This window comes from Salvelinus fontinalis, chromosome 27 (genome assembly GCF_029448725.1).
Source record: "Salvelinus fontinalis isolate EN_2023a chromosome 27, ASM2944872v1, whole genome shotgun sequence".
Taxonomy (NCBI): domain Eukaryota; kingdom Metazoa; phylum Chordata; class Actinopteri; order Salmoniformes; family Salmonidae; genus Salvelinus; species Salvelinus fontinalis.
In genome coordinates, this window is record NC_074691.1 from 31,131,656 (window position 1) to 31,154,337 (window position 22,682).

General features: G+C 46.6%; 1 protein-coding gene across 1 annotated transcript; it reads left to right on the plus strand.

Moving 5' to 3' along the window:
- The first annotated feature begins 88 nt into the window (after positions 1 to 88).
- Positions 89 to 11,607, plus strand: LOC129825456 (cleavage and polyadenylation specificity factor subunit 2). The gene is made up of 15 exons (XM_055885567.1): positions 89 to 230; positions 571 to 736; positions 1,021 to 1,180; positions 1,688 to 1,793; positions 2,037 to 2,166; positions 4,418 to 4,533; positions 4,761 to 4,948; positions 5,407 to 5,697; positions 5,897 to 5,997; positions 6,309 to 6,512; positions 7,362 to 7,517; positions 7,794 to 8,016; positions 8,700 to 9,038; positions 10,579 to 10,713; positions 11,423 to 11,607. The coding sequence occupies exons 2-15, from the start codon at positions 588 to 590 to the stop codon at positions 11,513 to 11,515; spliced, it is 2,391 nt and encodes a 796-aa protein (XP_055741542.1). The 5' UTR covers positions 89 to 230; positions 571 to 587; the 3' UTR covers positions 11,516 to 11,607.
- The last annotated feature ends 11,075 nt before the right edge of the window (positions 11,608 to 22,682 follow it).

Sequence of the window (22,682 nt, forward strand, 5' to 3'; positions counted from 1 at the left end):
AAACGAGTGCATTTCTTCTTTGGCAATATAATTATTTATATTTACGCCGCCATAGATATATTTAATAGTATCTCCCAGTGACCTTTGACGTTTCAGCGGCAAACATGTCTGAGTCGATGGAAGAAGTGTGGACAATTGTTGCTAAAAATGTCATAATATTATAATGTTAGACTCTTCGTGTTATTGAATTTTTTGATCAATTGAAGTTAAAACCTATATGGCACTTGATGGTATGTTACTCGTTAGTCTATGGCCCATTGTAATAGCAACATTTGTCTGCTAGCAAACGTAGCATGCTAGCTAACGTTAGCTAGCTGGGACTGCTAACAATTACTTTAGCTTGTGATCTCAACTACTTAACGTCAGTGCTGTATTATAAATAGTGTTATATTGTCTAGTAAATCTTGAAACTGCTGTGAAGTTGTATCATGTCCATACCATTTATGGACCATGGCTGTTTTCATTTTACAATACATGCATACCTCAGTCATATTGCTGCATGTGAAGTGGTTCAAAATATAATCTTGTTAATAGCTAGTTAACTAATGGTTCTATGTCTTGTCCCTGTAGTATAACAGCTGAGGAAAATGACGTCTATTATCAAACTGACTGCTGTGTCAGGGGTGCAGGAGGAGTCTGCCCTCTGCTACCTGCTGCAGGTGGATGAGTTCCGCTTCCTCCTGGACTGTGGCTGGGATGAGAGCTTCTCCATGGACATCATTGATTCCATGAAAAGGTAGAAGCCCACATCATAATCTAAGCCAGTAGTTCTCAATGGGGTACTTGGCATATCTAAAGGGACTCCTTGGGAAGACTCAGAACATAGGCCTAATGATTGGTTACACATGAAGGGGATACATCGGGCAGGGCAAAATGTGATTGGAGTTACTAATTGATTCTCGATGTCAGCTATCTAGACATCCCCACCACAGTCTCAATTGAATTGATTCCTAAAGTCAACAACTAGAACTTGTCCCAGTCAATCAGATTTCTTATAGGCCATTCCTCCTCCTCCTCCAGGTATGTCCACCAGGTTGACGCGGTGCTCCTCTCCCATCCCGACCCCCTGCACCTGGGGGCCCTGCCCTATGCTGTGGGCAAGCTGGGCCTAAACTGCCCCATATATGCCACCATCCCCGTCTACAAGATGGGTCAGATGTTCATGTATGACCTGTATCAGGTGAGGCAGAGGTGTGATAACCTGGTCCCAGATCAGTTTTTGGTGTCTTGCCAACTCTGCAAGACAGCACAAACAGATCTGGGACCAGGCTAGGGGATGTATGCAATATACTGCGCCAGTGTTTCCCAATCCTGGTCCTGGGGACCCCAAGGGGTGCACATATTTTTGGGGGTCCTAGCACTAGATAGCTGATTCAAATAATCAAAGTCTGATGATTATTTCAATCAGCTGTGTAGTGCTAGGGCAAAAACTAATAATGTGGGGAACCGAAACGTGGGGGGGGGGTGGGAGTACAAGAGGTAACAGGGCACTGTAAAACCGAAACGTGGGGGCAGAGGGGGTAACAGTGCACTGTAAAACTGAAACGTGGGGGCAGAGGGGGTAACAGTGCACTGTAAAACTGAAACGTGGGGGCAGAGGGGTTAACAGTGCACTGTAAAACCGAAACGTGGGGGCAGAGGGGGTAACAGTAAAACTATTCTCACTTGTGATCTGTTGTTTTGGTAGTCGCGTAACAACACTGAGGACTTCAACCTGTTCACCCTGGATGATGTGGACTGCGCTTTCGACAAAATCCAGCAGTTGAAGTACTCCCAGATTGTCAATCTGAAAGGTCAGTAATCCATGTATCAGTGTTACATAATGACTCGATTATAATATTTATCATTTCTATTGACTCCTGCTGAGTAATGTACTGTATCTGTTCAAACCATAACACTGGTCTCCAGTAATCCATCTTTCCTATTTGACAGGGAAAGACATGGTCTGTCCAATTTTGATTGCCTCCTGTTGTAGTGATCTCTTTGCCCTAGTATAAAACACTGGTTCAATCGACCTTTCTACGTTTTGTTTACAGGGAAAGGACATGGTCTGTCCATCACTCCACTTCCTGCTGGTCACATGATCGGAGGGACCATCTGGAAGATTGTGAAGGATGGGGAGGAGGAGATTGTTTACGCTGTGGACTTCAACCACAAAAGAGAGATGTGAGTAGAGGGAGGGAGAGATGTGAGTAGAGGCCATCCCAGACTAAAAAAAATAATAAATCTTGGTTGCCCGAGAGTCGTCTGTTCTTTCGACCAATCGATTGGTCGAAATTTGATCATGTGTATTTTTCCATATGTAGACATCTTATGTGTTTTAATCAACTCTATGCACTGAGCTTGTCTGATGCTTTAAGTGCATTGTTTGATGAAATAATTAAGACGCACAGATGACTAGAGGTCTAGAACGCAATTGATTTGATTGGGCCGGGATCAGACTTGATGCTCTGTGTTAAAAAATCTCTCTATATATATATATAGAGCCTGCAAAACCTGCAAAATCGGCAGTGTATCAAATACTTGTTCTCCCCACTGTGTGTGTGTGTGTGTGTGTGTGTGTGTGTGTGTATATATATATATATATATATATATATATATATACACACACACACACACACACACACACACACACACACACACACACACACACACACACACACACACACACACACACACACACACACACACACACACACACACACACACACACACACACAGACAGTGGGGAGAACAAGTATTTGATACACTGCCGATTTTGCAGGTTTTCCTACTTACAAAGCATGTAGAGGTCTGTAATTTTTTATCATAGGTACACTTCAACTGTGAGAGACAAAAAACAAAAATCCAGAAAATCACATTGTATGATTTTTAAGTATTAATTTGCATTTTATTGCATGACCTAAGTATTTGATACATCAGAAAAGCAGAACTTAATATTTGGTACAGAAACCTTTGTTTACAATTACAGAGATCATACGTTTCCTGTAGTTCTTGACCAGGTTTGCACACACTGCAGCAGGGATTTTGGTCCACTCCTCCATACAGACCTTCTCCAGATCCTTCAGGTTTCGGGGCTGTCGCTGGGCAATACGGACTTTCAGCTCCCTCCAAAGATTTTGTATTGGGTTCAGGTCTGGAGACTGGCTAGGCCACTCCAGGACCTTGAGATGCTTCTTACGGAGCCACTCCTTAGTTGCCCTGGCTGTGTGTTTCGGGTCGTTGTCATGCTGGAAGACCCAGCCACGACCCATCTTCAATGCTCTTACTGAGGGAAGGAGGTTGTTGGCCAAGATCTCGCGATACATGGTCCCATCCATCCTCCCCTCAATACGGTGCAGTCGTGCTGTCCCCTTTGCAGAAAAGCATCCCCAAAGAATGATGTTTCCACCTCCCATGCTTCATGGTTGGGATGGTGTTCTTGGGGTTGTACTCATCCTTCTTCTTCCTCCAAACACGGCGAGTGGAGTTTAGACCAAAAAAGTTGTGTAAAATACTGGAGATGAATAAAAAGGTGGAGAGTAAGCGCTGCGTACATATGATGTGTGTCAAACAGGTGCTGTTAGATTATAATATACTTTTTATGACCGTTTGGAACAACACTAGATAGATTATAAGTGTACCGTAGAGTCTTAAGTTTTATTTTTTGGTTATTACAGCAAATACTAAAAACGGTTGCATGCATATGTGAATGCAGTTGCCAACATGGAATAGTTTATTTACTAATTATTCAAGGGTCACTATGTTATTTTAAAACTAAAAGGCTTGATTGCACTTAAAAACATGAATCACTCCTGATGTGTGATGTGAAGGAATGAATGATAGATAGATACAGTAGCATATATAAGTATTGAAGCAGGCCTAAGTTACGGTATTAAGTCTAAATAGGATGCGCTCTTAGGCCTACAGCTTGGTGGTGGTTATAGGCTGCTATACTAATACTACTAATCATAATGGCATTCATTATTATAATGATGATCATTATAGTACTAATAATAGCAATAAGAAGGAGATAAAGGGGAGTTATTATAAATCAAATTTTTCAGACAATTTGGAACAGTGTAAACAACACTAAATACATTATAAATAATACCAGAGAGGCTGGTCTAATGAACAAGTGTAAAGCCTTTATTAAAGCATAGCAAAGATTTAAGAACAGCTGAATTTGTGAAATTGTTTATCAGACATGTGTTTGTTTGAGGCTTGGTGCCTCACAGAATCAGTAAGCTATTAAACAAACACTCTGTGAGTGGAGGGATGGAGAGAAGAGCAAGCGATAGATGTGGGAAGGAGAGCTGAGGGGTGGGAAGGAGAGCTGAGGGGTGGAGCGATGGCGAGAGAGCTGTCGGTGGCGGAGAAAGCCAGCGACTTGAGTAGAGGGGGAACGGTGGTTATATTGTTTGTTTATTTTCTCCAGCCACCTGAATGGGTGTACGTTGGAGTCGGTGAGTCGTCCCTCTCTTCTCATCACAGACTCGTTCAACGCTACATACGTGCAGCCGCGTCGCAAGCAAAGGGACGAGCAGCTCCTTAGTAAGTTAATCAACACTCAAACATCTGCAATCCTAGCCTGGTCACATATGTTTGTGCTGTTTTACCAACTACCTGTGGTCACTGGAAAGTCATGACCATAGGAGTTGGCCAGACAACACAAAAATATCTGGGACCAGGCTACAGTAATACCTATTGGTTGAATATGAAGAGGGGGAAAAAGTGGTATAACAATCGTCCGTCTGTCCGCCCCCCCCCCCCCCCTTCAGCCAATGTAATGGAGACCCTACGCGGCGACGGCAACGTGCTGATCGCGGTGGATACGGCAGGCCGTGTACTGGAGCTGGCTCAGCTGCTGGACCAGATCTGGAGGACGAAGGATGCCGGGCTGGGGGTCTACTCTCTGGCCCTGCTCAACAACGTCAGCTACAACGTGGTGGAGTTCTCTAAGTCTCAGGTCTGAGTCACACACATACCCTTTCATTACCTGACCACACAGTACCAGACAAATCTGTATTTGCTTCAGCCTGCCTGGAGTGCCAGATGGGTGGAGTTTGCACTTTCGGGACTATTCTGTTGGTATAGTTGCAACATGTGAGCACAGCTAAAAATTATTTGAAAGATCAAAAAAACTAAAAAAAATCCCCAGGTCCAGTACCATCTACTTATAAGTGCTAATGTGCTTTTATTCACGTTTCAATAGTGTGCTCACTACTCATTTAAATGGGCTGTCATATGTAACATCCTGCATCTTCTGAAAGGTATGAAAATGTTAGCGTTTTGTGGCACAGGATTAATATATTTTGCAAAATGTAGCATGTCACACGGTACCTCAAACAGCCCGTCTTGCATCACTCTGTCATTGTAATAGGCATGGTAACAGTAGTGGTGACTCTGTTATATTCTGCCCTACAGGTGGAGTGGATGAGTGACAAGCTGATGCGCTGCTTCGAAGACAAGCGCAACAACCCCTTCCAGTTCCGCCACCTGTCCCTGTGCCACAGCCTGGCCGACCTGGCCCGTGTGCCCAGCCCCAAGGTGGTGCTCTGCAGCCAGCCCGACCTGGAGTCTGGCTTCTCCCGCGAGCTCTTCATCCAATGGTGTCAGGATGCCAAGAACTCTGTGATCCTTACCTACCGTACCACGCCCGGCACCCTGGGCCGCTACCTCATCGACAACCCCGGGGAGAAGATGCTGGACCTGGAGGTGAAACTATAAGAGAAGACTTTAGGGAAGAAGAGCTGCCATTTTGGCTCAGATTTGGGGATTTATCTGTTTGTGCAGCGTGTCCATATGGCTCTTCCTGTCTCTGTTTCCATCTCAACTCAAGCATGGGAACAGCTTGATATGTCACACTGGCTTTCTCACCCCCCCTTTTCATACATTTTTGTTGTCATGTTGACAGATTAGGAAACGGGTGAAGCTGGAAGGCAGAGAGCTGGAAGAATACCTGGAGAAAGAGAGAATGAAGAAGGAAGCTGCCAAAAAACTTGAACAAGAAAAAGAGTGAGTCACTGACACTTTATTTCTGGCCTATTCGTATTCACAATACTACTGCACTGTGAATCATATTCTTCCAGGTGGGTTAGGGGTATTATTTAGCTGTTTTCTGTGTGTTTGTATGTGTGCACAGATGACATTTTAGTCATTTAGTAGACGCTCTTATCCAGTGTGACTTACAGTGCATCCATCTTAAGGGAACTAGGTGAGACAACCACATAACAGCACGGTTGTTCTCCAGGAATGAAGATGTGTTCGTCTTTGAGGTGACGAAACGCAGCAAGATTGTGTGTCTAATATATTTGTGTCTGTCGCAGGGTGGACGTGGACTCGAGTGATGAGAGCGACATGGAGGATGACCTGGAGCTGCCGGCGGTGGTGAAAACCAAACACCACGATCTCATGATGAAGGGAGACGGCGTCCGCAAGGGCAGCTTCTTCAAACAGGCCAAGAAGTCTTACCCCATGTTCCCCACCCACGAGGAGAGGGTCAAATGGGATGAGTACGGAGAGATCATCAGGTACTGTAGTCAGTGAACTAGTAGTATTATGGAGAGATCATCAGGTACTGTAGTCAGTGAACTAGTAGTATTATGGAGTGATCATCAGGTACTGTAGTCAGTGAACTAGTAGTATTATGGAGAGATCATCAGGTACTGTAGTCAGTGAACTAGTAGTATTATGGAGAGATCATCAGGTACTGTAGTCAGTGAACTAGTAGTATTATGGAGTGATCATCAGGTACTGTAGTCAGTGAACTAGTAGTATTATGGAGAGATCATCAGATACTGTAGTCAGTGAACTAGTAGTATTATGGAGAGATCATCAGGAACTAGTAGTATTATGGAGAGATCATCAGGAACTGTAGTCAGTGAACTAGTAGTGTTATGGAGAGATCATCAGGTACTGTAGTCAGTGAACTAGTAGTATTATGGAGAGATCATCAGGTACTGTAGTCAGTGAACTAGTAGTATTATGGAGAGATCATCAGGTACTGTAGTCAGTGAACTAGTAGTGTTATGGAGAGATCATCAGGAACTAGTAGTATTATGGAGAGATCATCAGGAACTGTAGTCAGTGAACTAGTAGTGTTATGGAGAGATCATCAGGTACTGTAGTCAGTGAACTAGTAGTATTATGGAGAGATCATCAGGTACTGTAGTCAGTGAACTAGTAGTATTATGGAGAGATCATCAGGTACTGTAGTCAGTGAACTAGTAGTATTATGGAGAGATCAGGTAATGTAGAAAGATAGAAATCGAATCAGGAAATCCCTTTGGATAATGAGCTCTAGCTATGCATTGGAATCTTTGTTGTAGCAGCTCCAGATGGCGTCACACAATATTGTACTAATGAATGACTGTCTCCAGACCGGAGGACTTCCTGGTACCAGAGCTCCAGGCCACTGAGGAGGAGAAGAACAAGCTGGAGTCGGGCATGGCCAACGGGGACGAACCCATGGACCAGGACTCCTCATCCAAAGTACCCACCAAGTGTACCTCCACTACGGAGAACCTAGAGATCAAGTAATTGGGCCCAAACACCTAAATGAGAGCAGATGTATTCAGAGCCTCTCACTGCTAAAATCATTCTGACGTATATTCTAATGACATACAAGGCATATTGCTGAAAAATGTAAGCTTGTGATTTTAATTATACTGCCAAGACTATTAAGCAATTTTTTTATTTGCACAAAATATGAATTGTGCCCATTTCTTTCTAAAAATGTAATTGTTTTTCTTTCTTAATGCATATTTAAAATATTGAGAAATTATCAATTCTGGTCTGATCTTCCTGTACAGAGCCAGGGTAACTTACATCGACTACGAGGGCCGCTCGGACGGCGACTCCATCAAGAAGATCATTAACCAAATGAAGCCGCGGCAGCTGGTGATCGTGCACGGCCCCCCCGAGGCCAGCTTGGACCTGGCCGAGTCCTGCAAGGCCTTCACCAAGGACATCAAGGTCTACACGCCCAAGCTGCAGGAGACTGTGGACGCCACCAGTGAGACACACATTTACCAGGTAGAATGTCATACAAAAAATATATGCTCATGCAGGATATTTTGGGACAGGTTTTTGACTAATGCCCTGTGATTAATTGACCCATTTGACATATCATTTTGTGTTATCACGATTCACCAGTCAGAAAGTTGATGTGCTTTAGTCACGGTTACTGTAACTCAGGGGTGGGAAACTCCAGTCCTCCTAGGCCTGATTGGTGTCACACTGTTTCTCCATCCCTAGCAAACACAGCCGATTAATCAGATGTCGGTCTAACCTGAAGATCATGATTAGGTGATTATTGGAGTCAGGTGTGTTAGCTGGGGCAAGACTGACACCAATCAGGCCCTCAAGGACTGGAATTGCCCACCCCTGCTGTAACTAATCAAACCCAGGTCAAGCCATCTTAGAATTCTGGACCAGACAATGGCTCAATTGTGTACAAGGTTTATAATAATATTATAATATATGCCATTTAGCAGACACTTTTATTCAAAGCGACTTCCAGTCAAGCGTGCATTAATATTACGTATGGGTGGTCCAGGGAATCAAACCCACTATCCTGGTGTTGCAAACGCCGTGCTCTACCAACTGAGCTACAGAGGCAGTTTTATTTCTGTGCAGAAATGTATAGAAACACGTAAACGTTGTGCTTAACCACTTTCTGTCGTATATACATCAGAGGTTGTGTTCTTGTTCCCCAGGTGCGGTTGAAAGACTCACTGGTGAGCTCGCTGCAGTTCTGCCGCGCCAAGGACACAGAGCTGGCGTGGATCGACGGCGTACTGGACATGCGCGTGGTCAAGGTGGACACAGGCGTGCTGCCTGAGGAGGGCATGGTGAAAGGCGAGAAGGGAACTGGCGAGGAGGTTGTGGAAGACAGCGAGCTGGCCATGGACGTGACCCCTGCTGACGATGCCACCACAGACCATAGCGTGGTGGCGCAGCAGCGCGCCATGAAGACGTTGTTTGGCGAGGATGTGCGCGAGCTGTCGGAGGAGAGTGATGTCATCCCTACCCTGGAGCCTCTGCCTGCCCACGAGGTGAGAGCGAGCGCTGGCCCTGGGGGAGGGGGAGAGCGAGCGCTGGCCCCGGGGGAGGGGGAGAGCGAGCGCTGGCCCCGGGGGAGGGGGAGAGCGAGCGCTGGCCCCGGGGGAGGGGGAGAGCGAGCGCTGGCCCCGGGGGAGGGGGAGAGCGAGCGCTGGCCCCGGGGGAGGGGGGAGAGCGAGCGCTGGCCCCGGGGGAGGGGGAGAGCGAGCGCTGGCCCCGGGGGAGGGGGAGAGCGAGCGCTGGCCCCGGGGGAGGGGGAGAGCGAGCGCTGGCCCCGGGGGAGGGGGGAGAGCGAGCGCTGGCCCCGGGGGAGGGGGAGAGCGAGCGCTGGCCCCGGGGGAGGGGGAGAGCGAGCGCTGGCCCCGGGGGAGGGGGAGAGCGAGCGCTGGCCCCGGGGGAGAGCGAGCGAGCGCTGGCCCCGGGGGAGAGCGAGCGAGCGCTGGCCCCGGGGGAGGGCGAGCGAGCGCTGGCCCCGGGGGAGGGCGAGCGAGCGCTGGCCCCGGGGGAGGGCGAGCGAGCGCTGGCCCCGGGGGAGGGCGAGCGAGCGCTGGCCCCGGGGGAGGGCGAGCGAGCGCTGGCCCCGGGGGAGGGCGAGCGAGCGCTGGCCCCGGGGGAGGGCGAGCGAGCGCTGGCCCCGGGGGAGGGAGAGCGAGCGCTGGCCCCGGGGGAGGGAGAGCGAGCGCTGGCCCCGGGGGAGGGCGAGCGAGCGCTGGCCCCGGGGGAGGGCGAGCGAGCGCTGGCCCCGGGGGAGGGCGAGCGAGCGCTGGCCCCGGGGGAGGGCGAGCGAGCGCTGGCCCCGGGGGAGGGCGAGCGAGCGCTGGCCCCGGGGGAGGGCGAGCGAGCGCTGGCCCCGGGGGAGGGCGAGCGAGCGCTGGCCCCGGGGGAGGGCGAGCGAGCGCTGGCCCCGGGGGAGGGCGAGCGAGCGCTGGCCCCGGGGGAGGGCGAGCGAGGAATACAGGAATACCGTAATCAGATCCTGAGGCGCGTTTTTATATGGTATCTGTGACAAACATCTGTTTTCCCAGTCATGTGAAATCCATAGATTAGAGCCTAATGAATTTATTTCAATTGACTGATTTCTTTATATGAACTGTAACTCAGTAAAATCTTTCAAATTGTTGGATGTTGCGTTTTATATTTTTGTTCAGTATATTTTGTTAGCCGCTAACGTCAGTAAAAAGTTGGTAGTGTGCGACAAACGTAAGTGTCTGTTTCGGGTCTAAACTGCCGTCACAGATAATCCTGTGGCCGTGTATTAGTAATAGCAAAGTGATTTGCAGTCTGACTCTTGCCTGTAAAATGCCACAGTAATCCTTTTGAAAATGTGCTGTTCAATGTTTCACCATAACATTTTGGAATATACATTAAAATCGTTCAACTGAACATGTTCGCTGAAAACAGAAGCCTTGTTGAACTCACCTCCAATGTATAGCGACTGTATGGATTTAGTTCCACAGAGTCCAACTGGTCTTAGATCAGGTGTATAGAAAACAGTTGTGGTTCTAACCCATGCACACCCTGTCTAACTCACAGATCCCAGGCCACCAGTCAGTGTTTATCAACGAGCCGCGCCTGTCCGACTTCAAGCAGGTACTGCTGAGGGAGGGCATCCAGGCTGAGTTTGTGGGAGGAGTGCTGGTGTGTAACAACATGGTGGCCGTCCGCAGGGTAAGTTTACTGTCCGTCTGTCCCCCCCCTCCCCAACACACAGTACGGTCATTAATTCAGCCCTGTGTTCATTCTGCACCAACTCGGTGGCCTTGTAGTTAGTGTCTGCCTTGAGGTTGGAGTTCGATCCCTGGCCGAGTCATACCTAAGTCTCTGCTTGGCACTCAGCATTAAGGAGATTGGGGGTAAGGCCCTGTGATAGACGAGCGTCCTGTCCAGGGGGTGTACTTGTACATCAAGATGCCTCACACTACAGAAACAGGAGATATGAGCCGTTCCAGGTCACACTAGCCAAGGCTCCTTACGTTCAGCGCTCTGTGACAGCCTAAACCATCCCTTTCACTGAGCTGCTGCATGGGAAATAGTAAACAAGCCCAGAGGGTGCATGGGGTGGCCTGTGTTGTCAACAAAACTATATATGTATTTAACTTCAATTTAATAGCGATTGTTATTTATTTACAAGAATGCTCTGGGGAAGGAAGGATGAGGCAGAAACGACATGATACATTTTATTCAGACGTAACAGCCAAGACTAGGAACCTGTGACAATAAACCATTTCTGCTTCTGTACAAAAGTCAGCAACACTTCATCTCCATTTTGCATCTGCTTGTGATTTTTTTTTTATATATATCATTTTTTATGATGTTGGGAGTTTTCAGTGATAATGCACGTGTGACCCCTCTAACCCTTGTCTCCTCCCCTGTACAGACGGAGGCGGGGCGCATCGGCCTGGAAGGATGCCTGTGTGATGACTATTATAAGATCCGTGAGCTGCTGTATCAGCAGTATGCTGTGGTGTAGGAGAGAGGTGCTGCGTCAGCAGTATGCTGTGGGATCCTGTAGGAGAGAGGAGCAACATGCAGCAGAGATGGTGTCAGTCATGACAGTATCACACAGACAGGATGGAGGAGAGTGAGGACTATTACCCAGAGGACCACAGGGTTCTAGGTGTTCTCCACACACAGGCTACCTGAGCTCCCCTCGGGAGCCTCTCCAGCTGTTTGAATTCCAACTGCTGTGTTGATTTGTCCCCCCCCCCCCCATTTAAAAATCTGTTTACTGTTTATTGTGTGTCTTTCCCCACCGCAGTGAGAGACAGATGGGCTTTTCTGGAGTGACACCTCCTTGATGTGACCCTTAGGGTAATTTTTACCTCTCCTCAAGCCCCCTCGGCTCTGAACTGGGCTGGCGAGGTGAAAGCTCACCACTGGAGAGTCCCAACATCGTTCGACGTAGGCCGGAATGGTTTATCAGTGTATCTGTTGTTTTGTGTTTCTCTTTAAAGCTGCAATATGTAATGTTTTGGTGACCCAACCAAATTCACATAGAAATGGGAGTTTTTGATCTGTCGTTCTCATTGAAAGCAAGTCTATGAAGTGGTAGATCTTTTGTATTTCGATGCTTCCCATTACGTTTTGTTTTTGCATCTTTTACTTTCGGATTCATACACCAGCTTCAAACAGCCAAAGAATGCTGTATTTTGGGTTATTGAAAAGATATTTCACCGTGGTTTAGATAAACAATGTATACTGTAGAGAATCATTGTACTGTTTTGTCACATAAACTGAGATTAGGAGAACTATTAGAATTTTAGCAACCAGGAAATGGCGGCGCGATTACTGCATATTGGACCTTTAAATTCCCTTTTCTGAACAAATAAATGTGTTTGTTTCCTATATATTTTCCCGTGGGTTGAGAGGGGAACGAGACGTGTTTACGCTGTAGGCAAGGTTGGGGGCAATTCAGGAAGTGAACAGTGTTTCAATGAGGTCCAATTTATTTTTATTTTTTTAAGTTTTCATTTTTACTTCCTGAGTTGATTAAATGGATTTGCCTGTATGTAGGCAAGTTCCATTACAGGGGCTTTACTAAACGGTACTGCTGCAGTTACAGTTTGACGCCACCAGATGGAGCCATGTTTCATCCATTCTGTCTGCCTCAGATTCCCTTTATCAAGTGTGTTCACACAGCAGCAGTTCCAGGGTTAGAGATGACATTGTCCCTGCAGTGATATCTTGGTAAATTAGCATAATGCACTGTCATGTAAATAACACACTAGAATAGTACATTCTCTCATGCTTGTATTTCAGGTAACTGAAATCAGGTTTATTATGAGACCGAGGAAAGTAAAAATGGATTTTAAAATGGCTCGCTGGTTTGTTAATTTTTCTAATCCACATATAAGGTCAATGTTGTTATCCCTGTGAAGTTTGAATTACCCATTGTATCGGGAGTGTGTGTGTGTGCAGTAGGCCTAAATGGCACCCTAATTCCTTTCAAGTGCACTTCTTTTAGCCCTATGCTGAAAAGTAGTGAACTATAAAGAGAGGAGGGTGCCATTTCAGACACAGCCGTGTGTGAGGGTGTCAGTGTTGTGACTAACAAAGCAGCCTTTTTTCCTGCTCGGCCGTGGCTCGTCATTGGCTGATGTCCGCTGCTGCAGCAGTGGGGGCACATCGTATCGTTGACAGGCAGCGTTGTGCTAATCCCCAGGGTGGGCCCAAGCCTTCCTACCACATGGTCACTGCCGTGGCTCTACGCACCACCCTACCTCACACACTATACACACTCAATGACGTCACACCAACGTCCATGTCTGCTAGTAGAACGCCCCACGTATGACCCCGCGGCCAGTCGGAGGACGGTGGGCCAAACACACTAGTCACGGTGGGCCGAGAGAGGGATCATGGATGGAGGGAGTTCTAGGCATGAGCAGCATGGATGACTGGCCCACTGACGTGCGGCTAGGACAGTTTTATACAGTACAGTTACGTAACATACAGTTTTGCACTTTAGAAACATTAAAATTTAAATGCCCTTTTTTATAATCCATGGCACAGGCACACGCACAAAAAAACTTGTGAACGTCAGTAACCCCTTCTGTGACTGTGAGGGAGATAGAATGGGATAGAGATAAACAAGACAGACAGACCGAGAGAGAGATAGAGGCTCCTCTGTGCCGCAGGGCATGCCAGGCCTGCCCAGTCACTGCTTTTCATTTTGATAATTGACGGCGAGAACGCCAGAAATGTCCATCAGCATAATCCTCTTAGCTTTCATAATGCTGACTCTGTCACAGAAGCCCCTGTTTTAATGTAACGAGTAGCTAAGCCTGCCTAGCGTGGCCATGGGACATCATGAGTCGCTCTGCCACCTCGGTCCACTAAGGCCCCACTCTGTCCCCCGTAGCCAGGGAGGAGACCTGTGGGTTATGCCCCCTGAGTGTTTCCCAAATGGTACCCTATTTCCTATATAGTGCACTACATTTGACCAGAGCCCTATGGGCCCTTGTAGAGCCCTATGGGCCCTCAGAAATAGGCTGCCATTTGGGACGAAGGCCCTTTCTCCCGCACTCACTCAACAAGTTCCCTTATAATCTATCCTGAGATCAGGTTAAATTAGTCAAGTCGCTGTTGTGTTCCTGATTCGTGAGCACCATGGGGTGGGAGGACCAGAGTGAATATCCTCTCTCACCCTACCCCCACAAGGCGGACCACGTAATGCTGCCAGTGACATCAATGGAATAATGTGAAAGAGGAGTGGTTTTCTAGGAAACAGAATGTTCTGAACATAACATATGTCACAGACACACAAAGCAAAATTCCACAATGTCCATTCCAGCTTTCATTGACTGGGCTCCAGAAGGTATGAACAGTTTCATGTGGGTGTGAAACATCCCTGGTTTCCTGCATGAGGGTATGAGGAGGGATCTGCCCCCCCCCCCCCCCCCCCCCATTCTCTCTCCCTCCGTCTCTAGATCTCTAATTCCCCCTCGATTTCACGGGGCTGGGTAATCCCCCTGTGCCAGCGTCTTCCTGTGGTAATGGTCCTCAGCAGGGGAGCCAGTCATGCCCACTCACTAGTAAAGCAAACATGGAGGGGCTGGCTTGGGGCTGCATGGCTGGGGTAGCTGGGGATGCAATGGGCTGAGCATCCTCTGAATTACACAGTTACTGTGGTGATCCTCTTACGCAATCTGCTCCTCACACCGGCCTACAATGCAAGGTAGGCGATCTCTGTGAGCACAAATCCATCCACAAAGGCAGGCAGGCACTGCCAGATTATCCCAGGGGCCAATCATACAGGCAGCTGCCACGTTGCCTTTGTGATAAGACAATGGTGCTTTTTGTTGTTAGTGTGCATTTGTGGATGGAGGACAAAGGATGATAGAGATGATGGAGCTATGGATGAGATACAGCCGATCGTTTGTGCGTGTGTGACTGCCTGTATATTACCCTAGCCTATATCATGAAAGATAGTTTTTCTTGGCAAAAAGACGGGGCAGAATATTTTCCAATTCAAAACCAACCGGAACAGTTGGTGTGCGTTATCTGAAGCGATGCTAGCTGGATGAGGGCAGTTTCAGCCCGTAGCAAACAGCTAGCGCTAGCTCCCACTGTCATGTAGTTACAGCTAGAGTCAGCAGAATGAGACCTGGCTCTCCGGCTCATCCTAATCAGCCTGTGTCAGTGGGAAAGAGCACTATCTGATTTGACATGCCTGACAATGCTGTGAAAATAGCTGCTGGTGATGAGAGGAGTAGGGTTCAGTGTGCGTCTCAAATGGCACCCTATTCCCTATATAGTACATTACTTTTGACCAGGGCCCACTGGGCTCTGATCAAAAATAATGCACTATGTAGGTATGGTGTGTAATTTGGGATTCTGACAGTGTTTAAAAGTAGTGCACTATGTAGGGAATAGGGTGTCACTTGGGACAATACCCGGTGTTAATTTGAAAGCTGTTAAGATATACAGCAAACCTGTACACAGTAGTTAGTAGGCTACAGCCAGGGGTTGGAAATGTAAAAAGTCACTCTGGGAACGGACCAATGTAAAATCTTTGAATTCACCTTAAAAAACATTTACATGTCAAAATGATTTCCCATTTTTAACCCCCTTGGTAAATATGGTACTTTACGGCAATGAATCAGCCTGCATGGCCGATGTTTGAAATTATTAAGAGCAGTTTTACAGGTAGAGAATGGTGAGATAACAATGTGTTGTGCTGTCAGATGACTTTGTGCTTTGTCACGTAAGGGCATCATATACATCATATAAATAATTGACCACTCATCTTTGGACTGTTGTAAAGCAGAATGTTATTTTTGTAAAAAAACAAACAAAAAAACACAACCCTAAGCAAGATTGGAAAGTAGGTGGATGTGGCTGAACTGAAAAAAGCAACGTTTTTTTTCATTGTGAATGTTTTGGACAATCTGTACATGACAAAGGCAGAATGGAAAAACAATAGCATTTGGATTTCACAGTTGTATATTTTAGACAAATATATAATCTCAGCAAAAAAAATGAACATCCCTTTTTCAGGACCCTGTCTTTCAAAGATAATTCATAAAAATCTAAATAACTTCACAGTCTTCATTGTAAAGGGTTTAAACACTGTTTCCCATGCTTGTTCAATGACCCAAAAACAATTAATGAACATGCACCTGTGGAACGGTCGTTAAGACACTAGCAGAAATGTTTTGGTACCCTTCCCCAGCTCTGTGCCTCGAAACAATCCTGCCTCTGAGCTCTACGGACAGTTCCTTCGACCTCATGGCTTGGTTAACGCTCTGACATGCACTTATATAGACAGGTGTTTGCCCTTCCAAATTATGTCCAATCAATTGAATTTACCACAGGTGGACTCCAATCAAGTTGTAGAAACATCTCAAGGATGATCAATGGAAACAGAATGCACCTGAGCTCAATTTAGAGTCTCAAAGCAAAGGGTCAGAGTACTTGTGTCAATAAGGTATTTCTGTTTTTTATAAGTTAGCAAACATTTCTAAAAACTTGTTTTTGCTTTGTCATTATGGGGTATTGTGTGTAGATTGCTGAAGATGATAGTATTTTTCATCCATTTTAGATTAAGGTTGTAACAAAACAGAATGTTGAAAAAGTCAAGGGGTCTGAATAGTTTCAGAAGGCACCATAGATCCAAATGGCATGGTGAAATGTTTTCTTGATTTCACATTGAATTCACATGACTGGACAACTTAAACAAATGAAAATGAAAACTAGACGTTGAACTGACATCTGTGCCCAGTGGAGTGCTTCAAACTAATGATGACTTTAGTGCAACTGTTCTTTACAAACTCAAGACACAAACATATAGAAAAACACAATGCCAGCCATTACCATCATTTTTGTTATATTGTCACATACACCAGATAGGTACAGTGAAATGTGTTGTTTAACAGGGTCAGATAGGTGCAGTGAAATGTGTTGTTTAACAGGGTCAGATAGGTACAGTGAAATGTGTTGTTTAACAGGGTCAGATAGGTGCAGTGAAATGTGTTGTTTAACAGGGTCAGATAGGTACAGTGAAATGTGTTGTTTAACAGGGTCAGATAGGTGCAGTGAAATGTGTTGTTTAACAGGGTCAGATAGGTACAGTGAAATGTGTTGTTTAACAGGGTCAGATAGGTGCAGTGAAATGTGTTGTTTAACAGGGTCAGATAGGTACAGTGAAATGTGTTGTTTAACAGGGTCAGATAGGTGCAGTGAAATGTGTTGTTTAACAGGGTCAGATAGGTGCAGTGAAATGTGTTGTTTAACAGGGTCAGATAGGTACAGTGAAATGTGTTGTTTAACAGGGTCAGCCATAGTGGTACAGCATCCCTGGAGCTTTGTCCTTGTAGGCCCAGGTATTTGAACCAGCAACCTTTTGGTTACTAGCCCAACGCTCCAACTGCTTGATTACCACACCAGGCAGGTATCAAGCCTAGTAGGCAGCGACTGATGAAGTTGTATTAAAAAAAGCCTTGCGGCTCGTTGGCTTTATTGCATCACTCCAGCCCTTATAGAGTGCTCCTACTTCAGGGAACATCTCCACTCCCTCATTTGTCGGATCAGTTCCCCAGTCAAGCCGCATCATATTTTGGATCCTGTCTCTGCAACTGATGTTATCTTACCATAATAAATGGGCTTGGTGGACTGCAGGAATAACCTTTGTGGTCTGTCTCAATGGGATTATTTGCAGTGCTTTGCAAGGGGAAAAGGTTGCTCTTTCCTTTGCCTGCCTTCCTTGCTGCTCGGCAGTCAGAAGAATGATGAAGTTATTTATGTGAGGCTCATTACAAATGGCCCGTGCCCTTGCCGAGATAGCCCCATCGTCTGAATCGTCTGAACTACGGACGGAACTTGAATGAGAAACCTTGGAAGTATTGCCCCATTTTACAGTAAAAAAATAAACGTAATTCAATCTGGTCAAGTACTGCTAGGGCTTTTGTCCAAATGAATAAGATCATTTGAAACAGCAAAATGACTGGAGTGTCATTGGTCCTGTGGCACCAAGGAGATATTTTGTAAGGACTGTAAAGTGCTGCAGTGGTATGAGGGATGAGTGCTTTCACTAGACAGAATGTGGGCAGGTCAGGAAGTAGACCAGAGTTTAAAGGGACACTTCACTCCAAAATAAAAGCTGGTCAGATGTTTTCAGAACTCAAAATGTGTCTAAAGTCAAGATGAATCCACATTCTACGCCATCGGTTGTTAAGTTCCAGCCATAGATAAGCACCGGAAATCAGGGTATTATACACTGCTTGTCTTTTCCGTCCATTTCAAGGATATTCTTTGAAGTGGAACAGGTGATGTTTACCAATATGTCATGGCAGCAGCCAGCAGAAAATATCTACCTTTATTTGGGAAAATTGTGTTTGCCTGGCCTGTCTGTATCAGAGGTAACACTCAGTGGATGATTGTGTCCACTTGTTATGGAGATGACATCAGTCAGTCAGTCATAGTGGAGATGACATCAGTCAGTCAGTCATAGTGGAGATGACATCAGTCAGTCAGTCATAGTGGAGATGACATCAGTCAGTCAGTCATAGTGGAGATGACATCAGTCAGTCAGTCAGTCATAGTGGAGATGACATCAGTCAGTCAGTCATAGTGGAGATGACATCAGTCAGTCATAGTGGAGATGTCATCAGTCAGTCATAGTGGAGATGACATCAGTCAGTCAGTCAGTCATAGTGGAGATGACATCAGTCAGTCAGTCATAGTGGAGATGACAGTCAGTCAGTCATAGTGGAGATGTCAGTCAGTCAGTCATTTAACATTTACATTTACATTTAAGTCATTTAGCAGACGCTCTTATCCAGAGCGACTTACAAATTGGAAAGTTCATACATATTCACCCTGGTCCCCCCGTGGGAATTGAACCCTGGTCCCCCCGTGGGAATTGAACCCACAACCCTGGCGTTGCAAGCGCCATGCTCTACCAACTGAGCCACACGGGACCACGTCATAGTGGAGATGACATCAGTCAGTCAGTCAGTCATAGTGGAGATGTCATCAGTCAGTCAGTCATAGTGGAGATGACAGTCAGTCAGTCATAGTGGAGATGTCATCAGTCAGTCATTCATAGTGGAGATGACATCAGTCAGTCAGTCAGTCAGTCATAGTGGAGATGACATCAGTCAGTCAGTCAGTCATAGTGGAGATGTCATCAGTCAGTCAGTCATAGTGGAGATGACAGTCAGTCAGTCATAGTGGAGATGTCATCAGTCAGTCAGTCATAGTGGAGATGACAGTCAGTCAGTCATAGTGGAGATGTCATCAGTCAGTCAGTCATAGTGGAGATGACAGTCAGTCAGTCATAGTGGAGATGTCATCAGTCAGTCATTCATAGTGGAGATGACATCAGTCAGTCAGTCAGTCAGTCATAGTGGAGATGACATCAGTCAGTCATAGTGGAGATGTCATCAGTCAGTCAGTCATAGTGGAGATGACATCAGTCAGTCAGTCAGTCATAGTGGAGATGACATCAGTCAGTCAGTCATAGTGGAGATGACAGTCAGTCAGTCATAGTGGAGATGTCAGTCAGTCAGTCATAGTGGAGATGACATCAGTCAGTCAGTCAGTCATAGTGGAGATGTCATCAGTCAGTCAGTCATAGTGGAGATGACAGTCAGTCAGTCAGTCATAGTGGAGATGTCATCAGTCAGTCATTCATAGTGGAGATGACATCAGTCAGTCATAGTGGAGATGTCATCAGTCAGTCAGTCATAGTGGAGATGACATCAGTCAGTCAGTCAGTCAGTCAGTCATAGTGGAGATGACATCAGTCAGTCATAGTGGAGATGTCATCAGTCAGTCAGTGGAGATGACATCAGTCAGTCATAGTGGAGATGACATCAGTCAGTCAGTCATAGTGGAGATGACATCAGTCAGTCATAGTGGAGATGACATCAGTCAGTCAGTCATAGTGGAGATGACATCAGTCAGTCATAGTGGAGATGTCATCAGTCAGTCAGTGGAGATGACATCAGTCAGTCATAGTGGAGATGACATCAGTCAGTCAGTCATAGTGGAGATGACATCAGTCAGTCATAGTGGAGATGACATCAGTCAGTCAGTCATAGTGGAGATGTCATCAGTCAGTCAGTCATAGTGGAGATGACATCAGTCAGTCAGTCATAGTGGAGATGTCAGTCAGTCATAGTGGAGATGACAGTCAGTCAGTCATAGTGGAGATGTCAGTCAGTCAGTCATAGTGGAGATGACATCAGTCAGTCAGTCAGTCATAGTGGAGATGTCATCAGTCAGTCAGTCATAGTGGAGATGACAGTCAGTCAGTCAGTCATAGTGGAGATGTCATCAGTCAGTCATTCATAGTGGAGATGACATCAGTCAGTCATAGTGGAGATGTCATCAGTCAGTCAGTCATAGTGGAGATGACATCAGTCAGTCAGTCAGTCAGTCATAGTGGAGATGACATCAGTCAGTCATAGTGGAGATGTCATCAGTCAGTCAGTGGAGATGACATCAGTCAGTCATAGTGGAGATGACATCAGTCAGTCAGTCATAGTGGAGATGACATCAGTCAGTCATAGTGGAGATGACATCAGTCAGTCAGTCATAGTGGAGATGACATCAGTCAGTCATAGTGGAGATGTCATCAGTCAGTCAGTCATAGTGGAGATGACATCAGTCAGTCAGTCATAGTGGAGATGACATCAGTCAGTCAGTCAGTCATAGTGGAGATGACATCAGTCAGTCAGTCAGTCATAGTGGAGATGACAGTCAGTCAGTCATAGTGGAGATGACATCAGTCAGTCATAGTGGAGATGTCATCAGTCAGTCAGTGGAGATGACATCAGTCAGTCATAGTGGAGATGACTGTTGGCTCCAGAATGCATATATTATTAGGCTCTCTGCAGCTTCTCTCTCCCTGATGTTTATCTTCCCACCCAACCAGGCATACAAACTAACCTGCAGTGCTGCCACAGAACCAACGCTCCACCTCGAGGATGAATATTTTATTTTTCCTGCAGCTAACTGAGGTTTTTGCGAGGAGTAAATTTTGAGTTTCCCCAGGGACACTCCTTGTACACAACGATGCTGTACTGTGCTATTTGTGGCATTTCGTTCAGGTGGGGAAAGTTGGGGGAACGTTAGCACATAGGAAACCGTCAGTCCTGGCTTCTGCGTTGCATTGTGCTATTAATACAGAACCGGAGACTAGCGGATTAGCGTCCCTCGGACTCCCCTCCCTCTCTCCTCCACCAGCTCCTGAACAATTAGCTAAACATTGGTTACAATGCCAGTAGGGCATTAATGCAAGGTGTCAGACTTCCTCCTGAAGCTCCCACTGTCACCCAGGCCCAGGCCTCCTCTCCTCCCTCATCCTCTCCTCTTCCCACCTCTCCTGTCCTCTAGAGATGGACACGTATGCTCGCTCAGCTTTCTGCGTGTTACTGGTGAATCTGCCACTCTCATGTATAGTATTGGATATCCCAGCTCAGCCTAGCAACTGATTGGATATCCCAGGTCAGCCTAGCAACTGATTGGATATCCCAGCTCAGCCTAGCAACTGATTGGATATCCCAGCTCAGCCTAGCAACTGATTGGATATCCCAGCTCAGCCTAGCAACTGATTGGATATCCCAGCTCAGCCTAGCAACTGATTGGATATCCCAGCTCAGCCTAGCAACTGATTGGATATCCCAGCTCAGCCTAGCAACATATTGGATATCCCAGCTCAGCCTAGCAACTGATTGGATATCCCAGCTCAGCCTAGCAACTGATTGGATATCCCAGCTCAGCCTAGCAACTGATTGGAAATATTAGCTCAGCCTAGCAACTGATTGGATATCCCAGCTCAGCCTAGCAACTGATTGGATATCCCAGCTCAGCCTAGCAACTGATTGGATATCCCAGCTCAGCCTAGCAACTGATTGGATATCCCAGCTCAGCCTAGCAACTGATTGGATATCCCAGCTCAGCCTAGCAACTGCACATCTGAACCCATTCAAATGCCCCCCCCCCCCCCCCCCCTTAGAATACAAACAAGTTATGTAGCATGACAATGCAGAGATGCAGACATTGCTCATTTGAATTGTGAGTAACGGGGCATGAATCACCCCAATGCGGATGCACACAGCGGGAGAAACTGTCGCTAGGTTGAACACACCAATTGTTATGTGTCACACGGTCCATTGTTAAAGCCCTCGACACTTGTCTTCGTTGGAGAAGAACATGACACATGGCTTGCCATTTATTCCCAGCAACAGGCAACCACACTAGACTGATTGTTTACTCTGACAGCCTGCTCGTCCCTATTAAAAACCTTTCCTCCAATGAGATTAGTGCTTTTTTTTATTTTGCCTCATAAGTTGTTTGGCCACAGCAGTCCACGTACACGCACGCACATACGCGCACTGCTCTCTCTCTCTCTTTCTCTCTGTGTTTCTCTGCTGCAGGTCTGTGGCACTGCGATGGCTCCCACAGAAGGAGCAGAAGGGAGCAGGCAGGCAGGCAATGTGTGTATAGCTTTGAAATGACCAGGGAGAGGCCAGGGAGTGTAGAACAGTGGATAAAACCCTGTAAGCAGGCCCTGGCAAGGGTCCCCGATTGCCTGCCTTCCGTGTGGGCCGCGGCCTGGGGGACTAATCCTTTGGCATGGGCGCGGGGCGTGTCACACATGTTGTGTGTGTGTGTGTGTGTGTGTGTGTGGC

Bases quoted from the DNA above. Each gene is read 5' to 3' on its own strand.
- LOC129825456 (XM_055885567.1), top strand. From the start codon at position 588: ATGACGTCTATTATCAAACTGACTGCTGTGTCAGGGGTGCAGGAGGAG. The intron at 5,698-5,896 runs GTGAAACTATAA...TCATGTTGACAG, and splicing joins AGAAGATGCTGGACCTGGAG to ATTAGGAAACGGGTGAAGCT. The intron at 9,039-10,578 runs GTGAGAGCGAGC...TCTAACTCACAG, and splicing joins AGCCTCTGCCTGCCCACGAG to ATCCCAGGCCACCAGTCAGT.